At 49.1% G+C, this 25,282-nt stretch overlaps 1 protein-coding gene and 1 long non-coding RNA gene across 5 annotated transcripts in view; both read right to left on the reverse strand.

The window, feature by feature from the left end:
* SEMA6B (semaphorin 6B) overlaps positions 1-25,282 on the reverse strand; it is a 179,670-nt gene that overhangs the window by 56,353 nt on the left and 98,035 nt on the right. For all 4 annotated transcript variants that reach the window (XM_081177665.1, XM_081177666.1, XM_081177667.1 and 1 more), the window contains exon 2: positions 2,403-2,535. In XM_081177665.1, coding sequence (XP_081033791.1) covers positions 2,403-2,508 — 106 coding nt within the window. In that variant the 5' untranslated portion in view covers positions 2,509-2,535. The remainder of the gene's footprint in view (positions 1-2,402; positions 2,536-25,282) is intronic.
* LOC308577810 overlaps positions 1-25,282 on the reverse strand; it is a 132,738-nt gene that overhangs the window by 56,353 nt on the left and 51,103 nt on the right. The gene's annotated exons all lie outside the window — the stretch shown is intronic.

A 25,282-nucleotide genomic window follows, 5' to 3' on the forward strand; every position in this document is an offset into this window, starting at 1 on the left:
AGCTGTAGTAGTCACCAACCTTAACATACGACAGTTCCCAGGATTCCTTTGGGGGGAAGTCATGTGCTTTAAATGTATGGTGCAGATACCTCCTAGTAATGTGTACAGATTTTAGAGACCAGGGTCAGTAGATAAATAAGAATAATAATAACAAATTTTTATTTATACCCCGCCCTTCCCGGTTCAAAAACCGGGCTCAGGGCGGCTAACAACAAATTTAAAGCACTTAATTATAAAAGTAGCATAAAAACATGAATAACAATAACATTCAAAAATCAATTAGACAATCCCCAGGGCTAGCTGGCTGAATTGGTCCTACTTGGGCCAGCGAGGAGGCCGGGGGAGAATTAGCTGTGGGGTCTCAGAGCGGGCAATCTTCATAAAAGGGGAGGGAAGAGAAGGGAAATAAAAGATCAGGCTGAATTCAAATTAAAGGCAAGGCGAAATAGCTCTGTCTTACAGGCCCAACGGAAAGAGGTTAAATCCTGAAGGGCCTTAGTCTCCTGGGACAGAGCATTCCACCAGGTCGGAGCCATCACTGAGAAGGCCCTGGTGGAGGATAGTCTGACTTCCTTAGGGCCCGGGACCTCTAAACTATGGTTATTCATGGACCTTAAGGTCCTCTGCAGGGCAGACCAGGAGAGACCAGGCATAGGCAAACTCGGCCCTCCAGATGTTTTGGGAGTACAACTCCCATCATCCCTGACCACTGGTCCTGTTAGCTGGGGATGATGGGAGTTGTAGTCCCAAAACAGCCGGAGGGCCGAGTTTGCCTACGGATGGAATAGACCCATTGGAATTAACAGACCTCTGAGAAGGACTCACATTGAATGAAACCCACTGTCTACCTCATAAAAACAAAAGCTGTCGGAATAATTTTAAGAAGTGTCTTTCAGAACAGGCACCTTCACCGACACAAAGGAGGTCCCATCTCTCATCTATGATACAAATAGAATAGAATGGGATGGAACATTAGAGTTGCAAGGGACACATCAGACTCCTCTAATCCTACCCGCTAGAATGCAAGGAATGTCAGATCAAGCATACATGACAGATGGACCACATGTGGAGTGCTGTGTGCAATTCTGGCCTCCTGACCCCAAAAAAGGACATTGAAGATTGAAAAGCGTTCAGAAAAGGGCCAGCGTAATTATCACAGGGTTGGAGCAACTCCTCCAGGGAGAAAAGCTGCAGAATTTGGGAGTTTTTCGTTCAGTGAAAAGGTGAGTAAGTTTACAAAATCATGCCGGGCATGTAGAAAGTGGAAAGAGAAAAAGAATTTCTCCCTCTCTCATAACACTAGACTGCCTTGCCAGAATGGTGTACGCTCTGGTTATCTCCCGCTTGGACTACTGCAATGCGCTCTACGTGGGGCTACCTTTGAAGGCGGCTTGGAAACTACAATTACTGTATTTTTTGCTCCATAGGACGCACCAGACCATAAGACGCACCTAGTTTTTGGAGGAGGAAAACAAGAAAAAATATTTTCTGAATCTCAGAAGCCAGAACAGCAAGAGGGATCGCTGCGCAGTGAAAGCAGCAATCCCTCTTGCTGTTCTGCCTTCTGGGATAGCTGCGCAGCCTGCATTCGCTCCATAAGACGCACACACATTCCCCCTTACTTTTCAGGAGGGAAAAAGTGAGTCTTGTAGAGCAAAAAATACGGTAATCCAGAAGGCAGCAGCTAGACTGGGGACTGGGAGCGGCTGCCGAGACCACATAACACTGGTCCTGAAAGACCGACATTGGCTCCCAGTACGTTTCTGAACACAAGTCAAAGCTTTCGTCCTGACCTTGAAAGCCCTAAATGGCCTCGGCCCAGGATACCTGAAGGAGCATCTCCACCCCCATCATCCAGCCCGGACATGGAGGTCCAGCTCTGAGGACCTTCTGGCAGTTCCCTCATTGCGAGAAGTGAGGTTACAGGGAACCAGGCAGAGGGCCTTCTCGGTGGTGGCACCTGCCCTGTGGAACGCCCTCCCATCAGATGTCAAGGAAACAAACAACTGACTGACTTTTAGAAGACATCTGAAGGCAGCCCTGTTTAGGGAAGTTTTTAATGTTTGATCTTTTATCGTGTTTTTAATATTCTGTTGGGCACTGCTCAGAGTGACTGGGGAGGTACGGCCAGATAGGCAGGGTATAAATAATAAATTTATTATTTAGGTGAGAAATAAAACTGCACACATTGTTTGGGGAACAAGGAAGTCCCTCCGGCCACTGACCATAACAGGTTGAGAGCTGGACTTCCATGACTTCTTTGATGGGCCCCACAGTTTCCCCAAACCTTGGCGAGAATGAAAAATAATGTTTTGGAGGTGGCAGAGGGAATTAGGCTAGCCCCCCCAGCACCAGCCCAGCTCCATCCTCCTCCGGCTACATCCTGTCCCAGCCTCACTTACAGTCATCAAGGGCCACACTGATGGGACCAGGTTCTTCGGGGAAGAGTGCGTGAGTTTCCCCCTCCAGTAGGAAAAGTAGGACGAGCGGCAGACAGGCGGGCCTCATCGTCTCCTCTCGGAGCACGCCTCACACCTGCAAGGGTTCAAGATGACAGAATAATGTTAAGCCATTAGTTGTGTGTGTTGTGGTCCATGTCGATAACAACCGGTGGCGCACTGAGCATGGGAGGCAGGGGGGCAGAATCAGAGGACCAGAGGGATGGCATGACCAAGGGAGGGAGGGAGATGGTAGCTCACAGGTGGGAAAAGGGGTTCATTGTTCTCTCATCCTCCAGAAATTTCTCCCACACATCTGGATCTTGCACGGATGCTCCCCAAACCAGCTCAGGTAAAGGTAAAGGGACCCCTGACCATTACGTCCAGTCACGGACGACTCTGGGGTTGCGGCGCTCATCTCACTTTATTGGTCAATGGAGCCGGCGTACAGCTTCCGGGTCATGTGGCCAGCAGGACTAAGCCGCTTCTGGCAAACCAGAGCAGCGCACGGAAAAGCCGTTTACCTTCCCGCTGGAGTGGTACCTATTTATCTACTTGCACTCTGACGTGCTTTCGAACTGCTAGGTTGGCAGGAGCAGGGACCGAGCAATGGGAGCTCACCCTGTCGCGGTGATTCAAACTGCTGACCTTCTGATTGGCAAGCCCTAGGCTCTGTGGTTTAACCCACAGCGCCACCCGCGTCCAAGGTACGGCAGTAGTTCCTTCCAAAAATGAACTTCCCAAGGTTTTGCTGAAGCAAGGCATCTTACTCAAATTAATCCGGTTTTGCTTTGAGAGCTCCCTCCCCCCACCCAAATGTCCCCGCTAGAAACGAAAGGAAAAGGAAGCCCCAGGGGAAGTTCTGAATAGTTTGGTTTCAAGCTGCAGCACCTGTTTTTGCAGAATTACAAGGTGTGAGGGGGCAGAGGGTGGTTAGCTCGCCTGTGAAAAAGAGGATTAGGGAGAACATTTGCACATCGGTTTCCGACAGACAGATGCACGCGCCAGTTGTTGAGAGCCAACAGGTTGGTCAGCTGTCTGTGTCTTAAGACAAGAAGCTCTTTTGATTCCCTCCTCCTGATCTCTCACTGACCAGATAATCCCAAATGACAGGACCTCCCCCCAGCTTCGTGTTTCAGCCCCACAAAACTGATACTCCCATGTTCCAAGGAAGCCCAGTTACTCCCCACAAGTAAAGCATGTTTTAGAATCAAAGAATCGTGGACCCCAAAGGCCTTGCAGGAATCCCAGCTCAATTTAAGAAGCATTTAACACGTAAGGAGGTAGTGAATCCATCAGCTTTGGTTTCTTTTAGTTTCTTTTTTTTTTTTAAAAAAATGCTTTTTATTGAGTTTTTCGCAAACAAAAATAAAACAGTCTTTTACAGTCATCATTTTATGTCATCTTATTTACTCTGCGTATATTCACGTCCAGACTTACTTCCTTCCCTGCTTCGGTTTTCTTAATATATATCTTCTCTTGCAGGTTCTTATTCACTTTCTATACACTTCACAGGATTTATGTTAACCCTGCTACAGTTTTTAAACTTCTACAGTTAATTCTTATGTATGCAACAAATTTACCCCACTCTTCTTCAAACTTTGTCCCTTTTCGGTCTCGAATTTTATAAGTCATTTTAGCTAATTCTACACACTCAAAAAGTTCAGCCTGCCATTCCATTACCATTGAGGTCTCCTCAGTGGCGTAGCGTGGGGGGTGCCAGGGGTGCCGGCCGCACCGGGCTCAACATTTGGGGGGGGGCGCGTTTGGCCGGCCCTCCTCGAGGAAGCAGGAACCCCACTGTCCTCGGACCTCCTCCGAAGGCTGGCGGTGGGGCGGAGAGACCTTCTCCCCGCACCAGCCTTCTGATGGCTGCTCCGAAGCCTGGCGGTGAGGCGGAGAGACCTTCTCCCCGCACCAGCCTTCGGATGGCTGCTCCGAAGCCTGGCGGTGGGGCGGAGAGACCTTCTCCCCGCACCAGCCTTCGGATGGCTGTCCTGAAGACTTGTGGTGGGAGCAGTGGCGTAGCGTGGGGGTGCAGGGGGGGCCTTCTGCATCTGGCACAACATCTGGGGGGGCGCGGAAGAGACTCGAGTGCTAAAATCCATGGGTTAGGGGGCGCAAATTACTTGCCTTGCCCCGGGTGCTGAGAACCCACGCTACGCCACTGGGTCTCCTGCAATTTCCACTTTTGAGCCACAAGGATCCTAGCTGCTGCTGTAGCATATTGGAATAATTTATGATCCTCCTTTTTCACTTCCTCCCCTATTATCCCTAATAAAAAAGCCTCCGGTTTTTTTGGGAATGTATACTTTTTTGGGAATGTTTCTTTTAGTTTCTTATTCCCCCCTCCAAAGTTTAGTTCTCTTTCATTTGGAGAGAACACGCTTTTGCAAAGCTATTTCCCCTAATACGATGCACTTTTGCACGTGGTTTTCGCTACAGACGCAGTTCCACGAACACTTTCCCCTGATGCACGCATTTCAATTCACCTTTCACCCCCCCAGTCTTTGCATTTCGGTACACATTACTTGGCAGGAGAACAGCACTACAAAATCTGTGTGGATTTCAAAGGGCGGTGTCAGGGAACTGACATCAGAGGCACGGGAGAAGGAGAGGGTCTATGATTCTGCAGGAGAAGGTCCCAGCGCTAGGGGGAGACTCAGCTGGGAAGAAGGGGAAGAGAATGAGTGTAACACCAGGGATCCAGGAGAGCAACGGGACAGGGAGGTGCAGGGGCTCCAGGACTCTTCATTGGAAGTTAGCGAGGAGAGCCCAAACACCCCACTGCCCACGCCCACCCTGCGCAGGAGACTCCTGCGCAGTGAGAGGCGGCAACGATTGGGCGTCAAACAGCTCTTATGTTGGCAGCGCTTTAAGAAACGCCCACAGACAGATTCTACGAGTGACTAAGAGCAGCCACGCTGAGATGGGCTGTGCAGTCCGGAGGGTTTAACCAGGCAATCTAATGCTCAAACGGGGCAGGATTACGCACGAGTAACTCCCAACCACTACAGGCGGGAAAGTGCAAATTTCAAAGGGCGGCTGTGTTTCATTTCCCATTATGGTTTCAGAAAGTATGAACTGGGTAGGTTCACCTTTGAAATTTATTGAATTTATTGAATTTGCCGTCAGCTCACCATCGCCATCTAGTGTCCCGTTTGTATAATGCGCTTAAAAACACACTTAAAACATTATATTTGCAGCTGTGTAGCTGAGTCATTAATCCAGACAAGGCAGAGGTGTTCTTGTTTTTATTGTAATTATTTCTATGAGAGGTGTGTGTGTGTACTATATATATATATATATATATCCATTAGGTCCAGTCATGGCCAACTCTGGGGTTGCGGTGCTCATCTCGCTTTACTGGCCGAGGGAGCCGGCGTACAGCTTCCAGGTCCTGTGGCCAGCAGGACTAAGCCGCTTCTGGCGAACCAGAGCAGCGCACAGAAACGCCGTTTACCTTCCCGCTGGAGTGGTACCTATTTATCTACTTGCACTTTGACGTGCTTTCGAACTGCTAGGTTGGCAGGAGCAGGGACCGAGCAATGGGAGCTCACCCCGTTGTGGGGATTCGACCCGCCGACTTTCTGATCAGCAAGTCCTAGGCTCTGTGGTCTAACCCACAGTGCCACCCGCATCCCCCTATATATATAATATAATATGATAAAATTATATCCATGTTTGATTGTTTCTTTCCCTATGTTTTTAGCTGGTTCTTGTTTCGATCTGTAAGCCGCCTTGAATGCCTGTCAGGTGAAAAGTTGGGGTTTAAATAAATATCAATATCATCATCATCATCATCATCATCATCACGGAAGGATCACTTTGCCCCTTTGCCCCTGAAGTTTGCTCAGCTTTTACAGTGGAAAGGGGCTTAAGTAGGAGACCCGCCTGTCAATTTCTTAGCCAAGAGAGGTCTTCTCTGTGCTCTTTCACAGTGGCGTAGTGTGGGGGGTGCCAGGGGTGCCGGCCGCACCTGGCGCAACATTTGGGGGGCGCGTTTGGCCGGCCCTCCTCGAGGAAGCAGGAACCCCACTGTCCTCGGACCTCCTCCGAAGCCTGGCGGTGGGGCGGAGAGACCTTCTCCCCGCACCAGCCTTCGGAAGGCTGCTCCGAAGCCTGGCGGTGGGGCGGAGAGACCTTCTCCCCACGCCAGCCTTCGGATGGCTGTCCTGAAGACTTGTGGTGGGAGCAGTGGCATAGCGTGGGGGGTGCAGGGGGGGCCTGCCGCACCTGGCGCAACATCTGGGGGGGGCGGAAGAGACTCGAGTGCTAAAATCCACGGGTTAGGGGGCGCAAATTACTTGCCTTGCCCCAGGTGCTGAGAACCCACGCTACGCCACTGCTCTTTCAAACTGTCTTTGGAAAACAGAACTGTTCAGACAGGTGTTGGCAACATGGGCTTTGTTTTTCGCCCCCCCCCCCACAGACGCACCGCTGATGTCTTTACCAATGTTGTTCTTGTTGGGTTGTGTATTTATGCCGCACAACACCTTGTAATATTTGCTGAGGCAGTGTGGTTTATAAATATTTTAATGAACACGGCACATTCTAAGGTGGTGCACCAGATTCAGCCGAAGCCCGAATCCAGTCTGCTTTGGGCAGGACTGGACTTCAGCTGAGCTGGGATGAGATACCCTCAATCGGCCCAGGGTGAGCCGTCTAGATAACGGTCAGAAGGCTGGGCTGGACAGATCGTGAAGCTGAGGCTCCAAGACTTTGGCCACCTCATGAGAAGAGAAGACTCCCTGGAAAAGACCCTGATGTTGGGAAAGATGGAGGGCGCAAGGAGAAGGGGACGACAGAGGATGAGATGGTGGGACAGTGTTCTCGAAGCTATGAGTTTGACCAAACTGCAGGAGGCAGTGGAAGACAGGAGGGCCTGGCGTGCTCTGGTCCAGGGGGTCACAAAGAGTCGGACACGACTAAACGACTAAACAACAACAAGGAAAAGCGGGACATTCTGGGATCAAATCAGAAACTGGGATGGCTTCGCTAAACCAGGGATGTCCCTGGAAAACAGGGATGCTTGGAAGGTCTGCAGTGGCGAAGAGGACCCCAGCAGGATTGCACTCTATGCTCCTTAGGTGGTGAGTGGAGGGTTCGATCCTGCTGGCTGCTGTGTGGTTTAGGAAGCAGGGAGGAAGTTAATGGACATGCCCTTAATAGATAAATGTGCATATATTGGAGCCATGTGTGCTGCGCTTTTGATAACTAGGCTGTTCACCAAAGTGGTTCATTCTGAAACATTCTCTCTCTCTCTCTCTCTCTCTCTCAATCTCTCTCTCTCTCTCTCTCTCTCTCTCTCTCTCTCTCTCTCACACACACACACACACACACACACACACACAAAAGCGCAATAGTTCTTCACACACCCCTCCTGAACAGAGGTGTTTTGAATCCTCATTCTCACCTTTAGCTGGCAGGTGATAATGGCATGAGTGTTTATGCACCAAACATGTGAGAATGTGAGAAAGATGAGGATGGTGTGTGAGAGAGAGAACGAGCATGAGACAGCACATATTTTATTTTATTTTATTTTATTTTATTTTATTTTATTTTATTTTATTTTATTTTATTTTATTATTTTATTTTACAGCAAGACCAAATATATATGAATGGACCTTAACACTCATTTAAGTCATGGCTTTTCATTTGGGACTTATGACGGTTCCCCAACCCCCGTTTAGGGACAGGTGGCGGTGGGGAGGCACTTAATATTTTATCAAAACTTTTCCAAGCACATCCGTGACATCACACACACACACACACACACACGCCAGTCTCTTGATGCATTAAAAAAGAAAAAGGCATTAAATTTTCACTTCGCTCGGGTGGCGCTGTGGGTTAAACCACAGAGCCTAGGACTTGCCAATCAGAAGGTCGGCGGTTCGAATCCCCGCGACGGGGTGTGCTCCCGTTGCTCAGTCCCTGCTCTTGCCAACCTAGCAGTCCGAAAGCACGTCAAAGTGCAAGTAGATAAATAGGTACCGCTCCGGCGGGAAGGTAAACAGCGTTTACGTGCGCTGCTCTGGTTTCGCCAGAAACGGCTTAGTCCTGCTGGCCACATGACCCGGAAGCTGTACGCCGGCTCCCTCAGCCAATAAAGCGAGATGAGCGCCACAAGCCCAGAGTCGGTCACGACTGGACCTAATGGTCAGGGGTCCCTTTACCTTTAACTATGTGCAAGCTATGAAGCATTCAGAAGCGACGTTCACCCCATGTATTCAAAGTACTCATGCCACTTTTACCAGCCATGGTTTCCCTCCCAAAGAATCCGGGGATTTATAGTTTGCCAAGGACTACAATTCCCAGCACCCTCAGCAAACTGCAACCCCTAGGATACTGTAAAAGCCGTACAAGATTGTTTTTAAAAAGTCGGGTTGGGGTGTGACCCCTAGTTTGCAGCTTTCAGAAACAAGAGGAATTGCGAATCATAGGAGGCAAACCTTGTATTTTTTTAAAAAAAGCGCAGCCATTCATATGCAACATTTAACACACACACTCCCCCTCAAACCGGTCTTTCCTGAATGCATGGAAGCATGGGCACCCCTGTAAATGACACCCAAGGCATTTCATCTGCATGTTAATTATCCAGAGATCGTTGTCTTGATCCTCCTTGCTTTGCCAACTTTAACCAGACAACAGAGCTTATTTGTTTCCAACTCCCCGTGGTTATGCAGATCCGGCCCAATTCAGAATCGGGCAATTGTAGGATGTTTCCCCCACTCTTAAACTACCATGCACTTTGGGACTACAGTACTATCTGTTGTTGTTGTTGTTTAGTCATTTAGTCATGTCCAACTCCCCCCAAAAGCAAAGTCCTGATTTTCACTTTTTGAAATACAGTGGTACCTCAGGTTACATACGCTTCAGGTTACATACGCTTCAGGTTACATACGCTTCAGGTTACAGACTCCGCTAACACAGAAATAGTACCTCGGGTTAAGAACTTTGCTTCAGGATGAGAACAGAAATCGTGCTTTGGCGGCGCAGCGGCAGCAGGAGGCCCCATTAGCTAAAGTGGTGCTTCAGGATTAAGAACAGTTTCAGGTTAAGTACAGACCTACGGAACGAATTAAGTACTTAACCCGAGGTACCACTGTATGGCAACTCTATCCTTGGGAGTAAAGGGACCCCAGACCATTAGGTCCAGTCGTGGCCGACTCTGGGGTTGCGGCGCTCATCTCGCTTTATTGGCTGAGGGAGCCGGCGTACAGCTTCCGGGTCCTGTGGCCAGCATGACTAAGCCGCTTCTGGCGAACCAGAGCAGCGCCCGGAAACGCCGTTTACCTTCCCACTGGAGTGGCACCTACCGTATTTTTCGCTCTATAAGACGCACCAGACCACAAGATGCACCTAGTTTTTTGAGGAGGAAAACAAGAAAAAAAATATTCTGAATCTCAGAAGCCAGAACAACAAGAGGGATCGCTGCGCAGTGAAAGCAGCGATCCCTCTTGCTATTCTGGCTTCTGGGATAGCCGCACAGCCTGCATTCGCTCCATAAGACGCACACACATTTCCCCTTACTTTTAAGGAGGGAAAAAGTGAGTCTTATAGAGCAAAAAATACGGTATTTATCCACTTGCACTTTGACGTGCTTTCGAACTGCTAGGTTGGCAGGAGCAGGGACCGAGCAACGGGAGCTCACCCCGTCATTGCGGGGATTCGAACCGCCGACCTTCTGATTGGCAAGTCCTAGGCTCTGTGGTTTAACCCACAGCGCCACCCACGTCCCTCATCCTTGGGAGTAGCAGGCTGTTAAAGGCACCCACCAACCCTGCTTTCTGGTAACAGCACCCAGTCTGAAGGCTGTACTCCTTGCATTTTTGGCAACCCACTCCCTGAAACCCTGGCTTTGCTTGGAGTAAGGATCCCGAGGTGTGGCTTCCAGATTTATAACCCTTGGCAACGACAGCTTGACCAGTAGAGGAAAACATCCAGTCAGCTGCAGCAGTGACCTTTCGGGGACGTGGAACGGAAGAACACTCCTCGCCTACACAGGCCATCAGTGTGCAATCCCCAAATCACAGGTGGCGCATGCTCAACACATCCGGAAATGACTGGTTGGGTTGAGCAGCTGTTGATGCTGGCACAACACCCAGTGGTCTCCTTTCAAGGTGACTTCTAAGTCCAGGGTGCCTGTCAGTCACATGGAAATAATAATAATAATAATAATAATAATAATAATAATAATAATAATAATAATAATAATAATAATAATAATAGCAAAGACATCACCTTGCCAACAAAGGTCTATAAAGACCATAAAGAGTCAGACAAAGCTAGAAAGCATCTTAAAAAGCAGAGACATCACCTTGCCAACAAAGGTCCATATACCGTATTTTTCGCTCTATAACACACACCCGACCATAACACGCACGTAGTTTTTAGAGGAGGAAAATCTGTAGGCATGCCACCCGTAGGCATTCCCTCCATAACACGCACAGACATTTCCCCTTACTTTTTAGGAGGAAAAAAGTGAGTGTTATGGTGCAAAAAATATGGTAGTTAAAGCTATGGTTTTCCCAGTAGTGATGTATGGAAGTGAGAGCTGGACCATAAAGAAGGCTGATCGCCGAAGAATGGATGCTTTTGAATTCTGGTGCTGGAGGAGACTCTTGAGAGTCCCATGGACTGCAAGAAGATCAAACCTATCCATTCTGAAGGAAATCAGCCCTGAGTGCTCACTGGAAGGCCAATAATTTGGCCACCTCATGAGGAGAGAAGACTCCCTGGAAAAGACCCTGATGTTGGGAAAGATGGAGGGCACAAGGAGAAGGGGACGACAGAGGACGAGATGGTGGGACAGTGTTCTCGAAGCTACCAGCATGAGTTTGAGCAAACTGCAGGAGGCAGTGGAAGACAGGAGGGCCTGGCGTGCTCTGGTCCAGGGGGTCACGAAGACGCGGACACGACTAAACGACTTAACAACAACAACAAACAACAACAACAACAACAGGTATCTAAGCTATTTGCACATAACAAAATATGTATTTTATCAAAGTAATTGTTGAACTGAAATACAAGTTCTGGGATGATATTTGGAGCTTATATTAGGTTCTTTTGTTTTTGCTATTTATTTATGTTATTTGTTTTGAGGCTTTTCCAGTTAATTTGTTTTTGTGACTATGTGGATGCCAGTTCAGCTACTGATTGATTGATTGGTTGGTTGATTGATTGATTGTGTGACTGTGGAAATGGATAAAAGCCCCCCATCCAAACAATGACTATCATCAGTGCAGGTAAGAAAATTTTTTAATTATAGTTTTTATCCTCTACAATACTGTTGTTGTTTTTTAATGGTACAGTGCATTGATTATTGCTTTCATTTTAGGAATCAATGGTCATGTTAGACAGTAAAATCCATGTTAAATTTGCTGTTTTAGGGGTTGCTTTTAAAAGTCTGGAACGGATTAATCTGTTTAGCATTACTTTCTATGGGAAAACACGCCTTGGTTTTGGAACGCTTTGGTTTTGGAACGGACTTCCGGAATGGATTAAGTCTGAGAACCAAGCTACCACTGTATATAGAACGGAGCAAACCAGGGATATTTTAGGGAGCAGGCTAGCAGGCGGGGCCCATGACTTACATCACAGGAGCCTACACAACACAAAACTGTTTCTGTATGTAGGTTTTATGTTATTTGTTTTTTATCTTATATTTTGGAAATGTACATCCAGTGTTTCCCCCCCCCTTTATTTTTTTGGGGGGGGCCAAGAGAGTGGGGCCCTAAGCTATAGCTTGTTTAGCTTATATGTATGGGGGCCACCCAGAGCTACAGACCACCCCTTGTATGTCAATTCCTAGCGGGGTCCCAGGGGCATTCGAAACATCTGGCTTTGTGGAGATGCCCGCAGCTCCTTCCCATTTGAGGGAGGAAGGAGGATATGAGGAACAGGAGTGAAAACAACAGACTTCAAAACAAACAAGCCCACAAAGATGATGAGTCACAAATGTCTATGGGGAAAGCCAAAGGGGATCAACCAGAATTCAGTTTCCTACAAATGACCTCGCTTGATCCCATCTTGCTCCAGGCCAAATTCAAGCGGATCACATCAGTGTTTGAAGCCTTCCTTCAAAAAAACAAACAAACCAGAAAGTTGGTAAAAGTGTTTGTTTATGCCACCAGGGCAGCCAGAGGTGGCAGAAAACTAGGCACAAAAATGGGCGGAAATCCCAACAAAGGAGAAATGGGAACTCAAGCTATTTGGAGTACAGTATTCAGAAAGGGGAGGGAATTGGGTGGCGCTGTGGGTTAAACCACAGAGCCTAGGGCTTGCCAATCAGAAGGTCGGCGGTTCGAAACCCCGCAATGACGGGGTGAGCTCCCGCCGCTCGGTCCCTGCTCCTGCCAACCTAGCAGTTCGAAAGCACGTCAAAGTGCAAGTAGATAAATAGGTACCGCTCTGGTGGGAAGGTAAATGGCGTTTCCGTGTGCTGCTCTGGTTCACCAGAAGCGGCTTAGTCCTGCTGGTCACATGACCCGGAAGCTGTACGCTGGCTCCCTTGGCCAATAAAGTGAGATGAGCGCCGCAACCCCAGAGTCGTCCACGACTGGACCTAATGGTCAGGGGTCCCTTTTATTCAGAAAGGGCAGAACTCACTGCTAAAAGAAGGAATCAGAAAGACGAGGTAGATGTGGAAGAACGGAGACCGTTTTCGGTCTATTTAAAAACACAATACAGCCAAATAAAACTTCAAACAAGTTTTGACCTATGAGTAACGGCAAGAAAATAGAAAATATTGCAATATGGGATTTAGGTAAATAGATATGTTCAAGGAGTTTGGCACGCAGTAGGTAGGGTTGCCATATGCCCTCTTTTCCCAGGACATGTCCTCTTTTCCAGGGGTAAAATTTCTGTCCAGGTGGATTTCCCAAAATGTCTCTGACTATGCAGAGACACCACCTTGCCGACAAAGGTCCATATACAGTGGTACCTCGGGTTACAGATGCTTCAGGTTACATACGCTTCAGGTTACATACACTTCAGGTTACTCCGCTAACCCAGAAATAGTACCTTGGGTTAAGAACTTTGCTTCAGGATGAGAACAGAAATCGTGCTCCAGCGGCGCGGCAACAGCAGGAGGCCCCATTAGCTAAAGTGGTGCTTCAGGTTAAGAATGGTTTCAGGTTAAGAACGGACCTCTGGAACGAATTAAGTACTTAACCCGAGGTACCACTGTAGTTAAAAGTATGGTTTTCCCAGTAGTGATGTGTGGAAGTGAGAGCTGGACCATAAAGAAGGCTGATCGCCGAAAAATGGAGGAGACTCTTGAGAGTCCCTTGGTCTGGAAGAAGATCAAACCTTGCAGAAAGAATGACTCTTAACCCTCCAAATAATCTTGGCGGCTTAGAAAAGTCCCCAGCAAATGTTCCCAGCCAGCCATGCCTTCTGCAGGGATACTCCATTCCATTACTCAGAATTCCGCCTGCACTGAGCATGCTCAGTCTCCCCCCCTTTATGGATCCCCCCTCCCCCAGAGATTTGGAGAATGGCCAACATTCCTCCCCCCCCCCCGCGAGTTCAAGGACTCTAGCAGGGACTCATACAGAGAGGCAGCGGGGCAGCCTCCCCTGCAAGTCGGTGTTTTGAGGCTCCATTTTTATTTTTTGAAGCAGTTTCTTCTCCCAGTGCACCAGAGGTTCTGCGTTCCAGACCGCAGTTTGCACATCGCTAGGCTCAAGGCTGCCAAATTCCCTGTCAAGCTCTGTTTCAGGGGTTTGTGTTTCTTTAAAAAAAGAAAAAAAGAGCCTGTCTGGGCAACATAATTGTGGGAACATGAGACACTGATAAGGATCTTTCAAGCTGAGACAAAAGGAGTCAGGGAAAGGGGGAATCCTCAGGGAGGTCTGGAAGGAAGGACAGAGGGAAGGGCTGTCTGTCTGTTGTATTCCTATTACAGCTGCTGAATTGCAACTCATTACCAAACTTAAAACCATGGAGAGACCTGGTCTGAACAAAGACATTGGATTCTTATCTCATTATACATGACTAAGCCATTTCTCACCTTCTCACCCCTTGCCTTTTCCTGTAAGACCTATTGCAGTCGTTAAGAGTCGTCAACAGGCTCATCTCAGCTATCTGCCAATCTCCCATTCCCACCACCCTTCTGAGTAATACCCCTCCCCACCTTCTCACTATATAGAAGGATCTGGCAACTTCTGTTTCAGTGTATCTGAAGAAGTGTGCATGCACACGAAAGCTCATACCAAGAACTAACTTAGTTGGTCTTTAAGGTGCTACTGGAAGGAATTTTTTTATTTTGTTGTATTCCTAGTTAGGAATAAGGTTCACAGTCTCTCTCTCTCTCTCTCTCTCTCTCTCTCTCTCTCTCTCTCTCTCTCTCTCTCTCTCTCTCTCCCCCCCCTCTCTCTCCCCCAAAAGGTGACAATGAACATTAAGACATTTATCACACGAGGATGAGAACATTGCTATTTCAAGCCACCCAATTAAACACAAGAGGGAAGTGAATCACCCAAAGTCTGCGGGAACTTTGTTGCTTCTTCACGCCCGCCCCCCCCCTCAATTCCACACACCATCAAAGGGGAGAGAAGCGGGGGGGGGGGCTATTTTAGAGACACTTCCGAATTTGCACCCTGGAGAGAGAGACATCTGCTTGCTTGCGTGTTTTTAAAAAATGACAGCTCCGTCGGTTAGAGCACGGCGGTTGCAGGTTCGATGACCGTAAGGGGGTTGGACTAGATGACTCTAGGGGGCCCTGCCAACCTGATGATTCTAACAGCAACATGTGATCCTTCCTCCCAAGGGGCTGGGGGTCAGGGGGCAGAAAGAAAGCCTGCTATAAGGTGACTGGCAGGTCATGTTCACAAAATACATTTGAAGAACATGGCTTTCCCCAATAATTATGGCCAAATACCCCATAGAACCCAGGGACTCATACAGAGGTCTTGCAGGCAGCCTCCTCTGTTTGATGCGCATAACTCCATGCGAATGAGTGCTGCCAGGGCCAGATTTAGGTTTCATGAGGCCCTGAGCTACTGAAGATAACGGGGCCCTTTCTATGCCCAGTTGTCCTTTGTCAACAACCAGTTGTCGCTGTTTTTTTGTGTTGACTATATGCTGTATATAGTGATGTATGGAAGTGAGAGCTGGACCATAAAGAAGGCTGATCGACGAAGAATGGATGCTTTTGAATTCTGGTGCTGGAGGAGACTCTTGAGAGTCCCATGGACTGCAAGAAGATCCAACCTCTCCATTCTTAAGGAAATCAGCCCTGAGTGCTCACTGGAAGGACAGATCCTGAAGCTGAGGCTCCAAGACTTTGACCACCTCAGGAGAAGAGAAGACTCCCTGGAAAAGACCCTGATGTTGGGAAAGATGGAGGGCACAAGGAGAAGGGGACGACAGAGGACGAGATGGTGGGACAGGGTTCTCGAAGCTACCAGCATGAGTTTGACCAAACTGCGGGAGGCAGTGGAAGACAGGAGGGCCTGGCGTGCTCTGGTCCAGGGGGTCACGAAGAGTCGGACACGACTAAACGACAAAACAACAACAGCATATGCTATATGGTCATTTATGGACCTAATATGTATTTAAAGCCGTTTGCACATCACAAAAGATGCATTTTATCAAAGTAATTGATATAGAAATGAGCAAACCAGTGATATTTTAGGGAGCAGGCTAGCAGGCGGGGCCCATGACTTACATCCTAGGAGCCTACACAACACAAAACACTGTTGCTATATGCAGGCTTTATTTTATTGGTTTTTTTATCTCATATTTTCAAAATGCATATCCAGGGTTTTTCCCCCTTTATTTTTGGGGGGACCTACCAAGAGAGTGGGGCCCTGTTGGGAGTTTCCATTCCACCTTTAGTTGCCGACACGGGATTGTTACGTGTCACATGTCTGTTTACATTCCAGCACAGTTTGCTGGCGTAAGCGGAACTTCCGCTGTATTGCTTTTGTTTTGACTCTCTCTCTGAGAAGACGGCAAGGAGAGACAACATGTTTCTTTGTCTTGATTTATGTTTAATAAATCCATAGTTCATCGTATGTATCCACAGCCTCAGCCTCTTCTGTTTGTGCGGGTTACACTGCTACGTATAGTGTGCTCAGGTTAGCTAGCCTGAGTCACTGATTTATGTCAGAGGCAGAGGTTGAGGGATCTTCTAAGCTATAGCTTTGTTTAGCTTATATGTAAATCCATCACTAGTAACGCAGATGGTGCTGTGGGTTAAACCACAGAGCCTAGGACTTGCAGATCAGAAGGTCGCGGTTCAAATCCCCGCGACGGGGTGAGCTCCTGTTGCTCGGTCCCAGCTCCTGCCAACCTAGCAGTTCGAAAGCACATCAAAGTGCAAGTAGATAAATAGGTACCACTCTGGCGGGAAGGTAAACGGTGTTTCTGTGCGCTGCTCTGGTTCACCAGAAGCGGCTTAGTCCTGCTGGCCACATGACCCGGAAGCTGGACGCCGGCTCCCTCGGCCAATAAGCGAGATGAGCGCCGCAACCCCAGAGTCGGCCACGACTGGACCTTTAAATCCAGCATTGATAAGGAACACAAGGCAGGCCTGCTGAATCAGTCCAGCACCTGTTCTTACAGTGGCCAAATACCCCATAAAACCTAGGGACTCATACAGAGGTCTTGCAGGCAGCCTCCTCTGTTCAATGCGCATAACTCCATGCGAATGAGTGCCAGTTCTCTGTCTACCTCACCGTGGCCTCTCATGGTCTCAGACAGAGATAGTCCACGCACAGAGGCCACATCACCCAGGAACTGTTTCCCCAGGGAGGTCACAGAGAGTACCTGCGGCTTTAAGCATCCATCGCCAGAGCCCTCGCACTGCAAGCCACCGGGCTCCATGAGCCTTTCTTTAATTAAATGTATTTCTCAAACTCCATTAGTATGGCCCAGCCAGCACACAGCTTGGCGAATTACTGCCGTAACTTGTTGGGGGAGAGGAGAGACGAGGGAGAATTATTGGTAGCTTTTGCGCACGGGGTGGATGCATGAAGAGACAACCGCGCTGTCCAGTTCCCCTGGGGTTCTGAGTCATTAAGGTTCTCTGGCAGAGAAAGGGGGAAGAGGGGAGGAGAGGGAGGGAGGGAGAAAGGTGGGTGGGAGGCAGGAGAGGAGAGAGATGCTCATTTTAAGCAGACTGCTTCAAAGAATTTGTCCTCGGGTCTCTTCCCTTCTCACCAGTCAACACAGAGCCATAGGCATGTATTTACCTCTCGTCTGTGTCAAAGACAGCTTTAGATTCTCTCTGAGTGTACTATGGTGGTTAAAAAGAATACAGTGGTGCCTTGCAAGACGAAAAGAATCCGTTCTGTTAGTCTCTTTGTCTAGCGGTTTGTTTGTCTTGCGAAGCAAGCCCATTGACGGATTAGCGGCTTAGCGGCTTAGCGGCTTAGCGCTATTAGCGGCTTTTAGCAGCTTATCGGCTTAGCAGATAAGCGGATAAGCGGCTTAGTAAAAGGGGGGGGGAGGAAAAAAAAAACCCGCAGGAACTCGCAAGACATTGTCGTCTTGCGAAGCAAGCCCATAGGAGATTCGTTTTGCGAAGCACCTCCAAAACAGAAAACTCTTTCGTCTAGCGAGTTTTCCATCTTGCGAGGCATTCGTCTTGCGGGGCACCACTGTAGTAGAATCATAGAATTGTAGAGACCCACCTAGTCCAATCCCCTGCAATGAAGGAATCTTTGGCAGAAGGTGGGACTCGAATCCAGAACCTTGAGATGATGAGCCTCAGGCTTAATCCACTGAGCTATTGATAGTGAACTACATATCAAATCCACACCCAAGCAAGCCCACATATTCCCCCCCCCCGGTGGGGTAAGAGGTTCTACAGGTATTTACCATTTTGTTCCTTAAATCATAGATCCTGCAAGTTGGAAGGGACCCCCGAGGGAAATCTAGTCTTTGCAATGCAGGAATCTCTGCTGAAAAATCCCTGAGAGCTTCTGTTGAAAAACCTTCCAAGGTAGTTCGTTCCACTGCCAAGCTGCTCTTACCACCAGAAAGTTCTTCCTGATCATAGAATCATAGAGTTGGAAGAGACCACAAGGGCCATCGAGTCCAACCCCCTGCCAAGCAGGAAACACCGTCAGAGCACTCCTGACATATGGTTGTCAAGCCTCTGCTTAAAGACCTCCAAAATAGGAGACTCCACCACACTCCTTGGCAGCAAATTCCACTGTCAAACAGCTCTTACTGTCAGGAAGTTCTTCCTAATGTTTAGGTGGAATCTTCTTTCTTGTAGTTTGGATCCATTGCTCCGTGTCCGCTTCTCTGGGGCAGCAGAAAACAACCTTTCTCCCTCCTCTATGTGACATCCTTTTATATATTTGAACATGGCTATCATATCACCCCTTAACCTTGTTGAGTTAGGATTTGAATCCATTGGCTCATGTGCCAATGTGCCTGGCTCATGTGCCTGGAATGGCAGAAAAGAAACTTGCTCCATCTTCCATGTGGCAGCCCTTCAGATATTCGAAGATGGCTCTCTCATCTCCGCTTTTCTAGGCTAAACATACCCAGCTCCTTCAACCGTTCCTCATATGGCTTGGTTTCCAGACCCTTGATCATCTTGGTTGCCTTCCTCTGCCCACCTTCCAGCTTGTCAACATCCTTCTTAAATTGTGGTGCCCAGAATTGGACACAGTATTCCAGGTGTGGTTTGACCAAGGCAAAAGACCAGCCCTTAAGATATTTGAAGATGGCTCTCATATCTCCTCTCAGTCTACTGAGGAGTATAGCATCTAGATCAAGGGAAGTAATAGTGCCACTGTATTCTGCTCTGGTCAGACCTCACCTGGAGTACTGTGTCCAGTTCTGGGCACCACAGTTGAAGAAGGACACTGACAAACTGGAATGTGTCCAGAGGAGGGTAACCAAAATGGTCAAAGGCCTGGAAACGATGCCTTATGAGGAACGGCTAAGGGAGCTGGGCATGTTTAGCCTGGAGAAGAGGAGGTTAAGGGGTGATATGATAGCCATGTTCAAATATATAAAAGGATGTCACATAGAGGAGGGAGAAAGGTTGTTTTCTGCTGCTCCAGAGAAGCGGACACGGAGCAATGGATCCAAACTACAAGAAAGAAGATTCCACCTAAACATTAGGAAGAACTTCCTGACAGTAAGAGCTGTTTGACAGTGGAATTTGCTGCCAAGGAGTGTGGTGGAGTCTCCTACTTTGGAGGTCTTTAAGCAGAGGCTTGACAACCATATGTCAGGAGTGCTCTGATGGTGTTTCCTGCTTGGCAGGGGGTTGGACTCGATGGCCCTTGGGGTCTCTTCCAACTCTATGATTCTATGATTCTATGATTCTACTGTTTTCCAGGCTAAACATACCCAGCTCCTTCGACCGTTCCTCATCAGGCTTGGCTTTCAGACCCTTGATCATCTTGGTCTCCCTCCTCTGCCCACCTTCCAGCTTGTCAACATTCTTCTTAAATTGTGGTGGCCAGAATTGGACACAGTATTCCAGGTGTGGTTTGACCAAGGCAAAAGACCAGCCCTTAAGATGTTTGAAGATGGCTCTCATATCTCCTCTCAGTCTACTGTTTTCCAGGCTAAACACCTTCCAGCTTGTCAGCATCCTTCTTAAACTGAGGTGCCCAGAACTGGCCTGAGGCCTGAAGCAGTACTCTAAATCAGTAACTTGATAAAAGGAAAAATGAGACCAACAAAAACCAAGGCATGTGTAGGCTTCAGAACTTAAAAGGTCCACAGCCATTGGTTGTAGGAACCCTGTCACCTCCGGTGTGTCAAAATGAGACCTCTGAAGTTATTGGCTCAGCTGCTGAGGAGCCACGGAATATTTACAGACATTCCAACTTAAATAGCCCTCGGCACACAAAGCCGTGGGGATGAGTGCTGCTGGCAGACACAAGGGAGCAAACCGTGTCAGCCGTGAGTCATGTGCGCATTTAGGGATGCGACTGACGTACAACGAGTCGTCGGAAGCTTTTGTGCGAACAGAGAAATTGGACGAAAAAGCTACCATGCAAAAAGGCACCGCATCATCACCTCGGCAGACACTTGCGATTTGCTTTTTTTTAAAAAAAATGCCAGATTCTACTTGTTGAAGATATTGTTATAAGAAAAAACTGCTCCTTTATTCCTTATGGGGTATCCAAGAGCCCGTATAGAGTCCTTAAGTAGGTTCTCTATTGGTAGGAGAAAATAACAGAGGCCAACCAGAGAATATTGAGAAGGAAAGCAGCTAGTAAGCTTGATATTTATTAAACTGTTGCAACAGGGTGCTCACAGCCACACGCAGGCGGAGGAGGAACCCAGAACATTGTGTGCAAGCTCTTATATAGACTTTTGAATCTGCCTACCCTGTAGCTCTGCAGGGACGCAGGTGGCGCTGTGGGTAAAACCTCAGTGCCCAGGGCTTGCCGATCGCATGGTTGGCGGTTCGAATCCCCGCGGCGGGATGAGCTCCCGTTGCGCGGTCCCTGCTCCTGCCCACCTAGCAGTTCGAAAGCACACTTAAGTGCAAGTAGATAAATAGGTACCGCTTTATCGCGGGAAGGTACCGTATTTTTCGCTCTATAAGACGCACTAGACCACAAGACGCACATAGTTTTTGGAGGAGGAAAACAAGAAAAAAAATATTCTGAATCTCAGAAGCCAGAACAGCAAGAGGGATCGCTGCGCAGTGAAAGCAGCAATCCCTCTTGCTGTTCTGGCTTCTGGGATAGCTGCGCAGCCTGCATTCGCTCCATAAGATGCACACACATTTCCCCTTACTTTTTAGGAGGGGAAAAGTGAGTCCTATAGAGCAAAAAAATACGGTAAATGGCATTTCCGTGTGCTGCTCTGGTGCTGGCTCGCCAGAGCAGCTTCGTCACGCTGGCCACGTGACCCGGAAGTATCTCCGGACAGCGCTGGCCCCCAGCCTCTTAAGTGAGATGGGCGCACAACCCTAGAGTCGGACACAACTGGCCCATACGGGCAGGGGTACCTTTGCCTTTACCTTTACCCTGTAGCTCAAGACCATCCCACAAAACATCACACATACATCACAGAAAGAGGTGGTCCTCAGCAGAATATTTGAGCGTGTTGCTTCTCTCCTGTCTGCCAGGATACCTGATCATGCCTTATCAATTGCCTTTTCTGGGTAGCATGGCCATTCCTTTGAGATGGTAAATACTTAGCTCCTGAATCTATATTGAGAGTGTACTCAGCTTAACTGATACTTGCCAGACAATTTCTACCCAAATGCAATTTTGGTTTTAAACACAGTGTAAGGAATCTCTATGGGAGTATATTGTATTTAAAAATGGGGTATCAGAGTTTTTAGGGGGCTAACCAAGTTGGGATAGCTGGGATAGCAGCTCAGAATCCTTAGTCCAGACCAGGGGTCAGCAAACTTTTTCAGCAGGGGGCCGGTCCACTGTCCCTCAGACCTTGTGGGGGGCTGGACTATATTTTTTTTTGGGGGGGGGATGAACGCATTCCTGTACCCCACAATAACCCAGAGATGCATTTTAAATAAAAGCACGCATTCTACCAATGTAAAAACACCAGGCAGGCCACACCAATAACCCAGAGACACATTCTACTCATGTAAAAACACGCTGATTCCCGGACCGTCTGCTGGCCAGATTTAGAAGGAGATTGGGCCGGATCCGGCCCCTGGGCCTTAGTTTGTCTACCCATGGTCTTGGTGGTGCGGCGCGTCAGGGCACCGGCTTCTCAGGGGCACCCTAGCGAGTGGGGGAGCTGCGCGGCTTTGCGGGCAGCCTCCCCTTTCCCTGCCAGCTGCGCCCCGCCAACTATATGGCTGGTGGGCATGCAGCTTCCTTCCCAAGCCTCCGCAGGAGGAGAGCAATCTCCTCAGAGGCTTAGGATGGACGCTGCATCCCTCCCAAGCCTCTACATCTGCTAAAGATGGCGCTGATCCTAGTCGTCCTCCTCCTGCTTTTTGGCAAAAGGCGGCGCGCAGCTTTTCCAGGCTGCTTCTTGGGCGTCCGACGCAGGAGAGAATGTTCGACAGCACGTTTTCCTGCTTGATCGTCGCCACCATGCCGGGGATCAGGGCGGTGGGGGAGGCAGAGGACATTTCCCCCCGCCCCCTCCTTTGTTTTGGAGTTGCCAGGGGGGCGCCAGAGGGATCTTTGCACCACGGCGCCGTACATGCTTAAGACAGACCTGGTTCTTCTCAGGCAGAGAAATCCATGCAACTTCTAAATTTTGCAACGCAGCCTTCCACAACCAACCCCATGCTCCCTGCATGTTTTATTGAAAAGGGGGCACAGGCGTGAAAAAAACCACATGTAGAATATATTAGGAGGAATTGATTGCAAAAATGCAAATATCAAGAGAGCATCTGGACGTTCGTTGCAAACCGATGGAACTGAAGTCTAGGGAAATAAGAAATGGAGAACAACTTGAGAGGGCAGGTGCATTCGTCCCTAGTGGGGAACAAGGGCACATCTCCCTTAAGAACCGACTTATTTCCACTAACATATGCACCAGATTGGTTGGACACTGTTCTCGAAGCTACCAGCATGAGTTTGACCAAACTGCGGGAGGCAGTGGAAGACAGGAGGGCCTGGCATGCTCTGGTCCAGGGGGTCACGAAGAGTCGGACACGACTAAACGACTAAACACTGCACCAGATGCTTGCAAAATAGGAGCCAACTCCTAGGGACCGTGGGGGTTTCAGCACTAATAATAATAATAATATATACTTCTCCCATCTGGCTGGGTTTCCCCAGCCACTCTGGGCGGCTCCCAACAGAATATTAAAAACGTGATAAAACATCAAACATTAAAAGCTTCCCTAAACGGGGCTCCCTTCAGATGTCTTCTAAAAGTCAGATAGTTGTTTCTTTCCTTGACATCTGCTGGCCACATGACCCGGAAGCTGTACGCCGGCTCCCTCGGCCTGTAAAGCGAGATGAGCGCTGCAACCCCAGAGTCGGCCACAACTGGACCTAATGGCCAGGGGTCCCTAAACCCTTTACCTTTAATAACACTAGTAAAAGTAAAGTTAAAGGGACCCCTGACAAGTCCAGTCGTGAACGACTCTGGGGTTGCGGCGCTCATCTCGCTTTATTGGCTGAGGGAGCCAGCGTTTGTCCACCAGCAATTTTTCCGGGTCATGTGGCCGCAGGATTAAGCCGCTTCTGGCAAAACCAAAGCAGCGCACGGAAATGCCGTAAGTTGACAATAGGCCCCACAGAGGGCAAGCTGGGAAGTCTGGTGATTCAGGGAAATCTCTAAATGTGGAGGTGCATTTTGTATTGTTGCAATTCTGCACTTGTAAAATCAAATAAAAATTATTTCCAAAGAGAGAGAAAGAGAGAGAGAGAGAGAGTTGTCTCTCTCGGGAAAGAATCAGGAAACCTGCCCGTATCTTCGCGGAGGAAAATCATTTCCAGGAAAATTGTGTTTCTGTGAGAGCCTAATGGATAAGCAGGCCTTAACGCCAAATGGAACGGCTTGCACGCCAATCAGCGGCGTAGCGTGGGTTGTCAGCACCCGGGGCAAGGCAAGTAATTTGCGCCCCCTAACCCCTAACCTGCCGCCGCTGCCAGCTTCTTCTTGCTGCTGCCTGGTCTGGTCTGGTGTGGTTCTCTCCCGCGCTCAGCGCTGCGCTGGGCGGCCGCTGCACTGTCCCTCCCCCAGATAGTCCCTCGCTCTCTCTCTGCACCGCACGCCTGGCACCCACCCCCTCCACAGTGGGCGGCAACCCAGCGGCTCGGATCGGATTCGCACAGCCAGCACTGCAGTGAGAGAGAGTGAGTGAGCCAGGTAGGGGCAGAGAGCTGCGAGTGCGAGCGCCCCCCCCCCCCGATGTTGCGCCTGGTGCGGCCGGCCCCCCCGCACCCCCCACGCTATGCCACTGACGCCAATGGCTCCGGGTTCAAGGGAGGAAGGGACATACGTCTCTGAGAGGTGGTGGAAGCTTGCCAAAGCGTTTGTCCTCGCAGGGCGAGGAGGAAAGGGGAATAGCTTGCTCTGGTCCTGTTCCATCCCAGACAGCAGAGTTAAAAAAAGGGATTTCAAGGTAAATGGGAAGCCAACTGCCGCCGGAGATCCCAGGAGAGCCATTGAGAGGGGAGGTTGTTACTCTGCGCAGGTGGCGCGAGCGCCGAAGAGTCACCCTGGGAGGAGATACCCAGCCTTTAATTATTGCAATTAAATCGTTAATGGCTTTTCGAAAGAGCGGCCCAGGCAGAAATAATTCCTGTCTTGGACCGCTGGGAGAAACTTCATTTCACCCAGCGCGGGAAGGAGTCTCTGGGCACAGCGCACTCGCGGCGGGTTGAGAGGCACATGCGTGTGCATGCGCAAGAGTGGAGTTATGTGTGTCTGCAGCGTCAAACCATGGCAGAATGGCCGCAGCTAAACAGCAGGTATTGGCTCCAGAGTTGTGGGGACCTGGAGAGAAGGAGGAACTAATCTGTCAGTCCTGTTTTCTCTCTTCCCCCGTCGCAGATTCTGTTCTCCACCTTTTCCACATCCCTTTGCAATGACAGTCGTACCTTGGAAGTCGAACGGAATCCGTTCCGGAAATCCATTCGACTTCCAAATCACGGCTTCCGATTGGCTGCAGCCCTGGTCCGACTGCCCTGGCTACCAATTAATTTCCGGGCCTGATTCAAAGTGCTGGTTTTGACCTATAAAGCTTTAAATGGCTCAGGACCGCAATACCTCAAGGACCGCCTCTTCCCATATGAACCTACCCAGACCCTGAGATCATCTTCTGAGGCCCTTCTTCATGTTGTCCCTCCTCGAGAGGTTCAGAGGGTGGCAACATGAGAACGGGGCCTTCTCTGCAGTGGCTCCCCATCTGTGGAATGCTCTCCCCAGCGAAGTTCACCTGGAGCCTTCATTACACACCTTTAGGC

The sequence above is a fragment of the Podarcis bocagei genome (genome assembly GCF_964188305.1).
Source record: "Podarcis bocagei genome assembly, chromosome: 18".
NCBI classification, from domain to species: domain Eukaryota; kingdom Metazoa; phylum Chordata; class Lepidosauria; order Squamata; family Lacertidae; genus Podarcis; species Podarcis bocagei.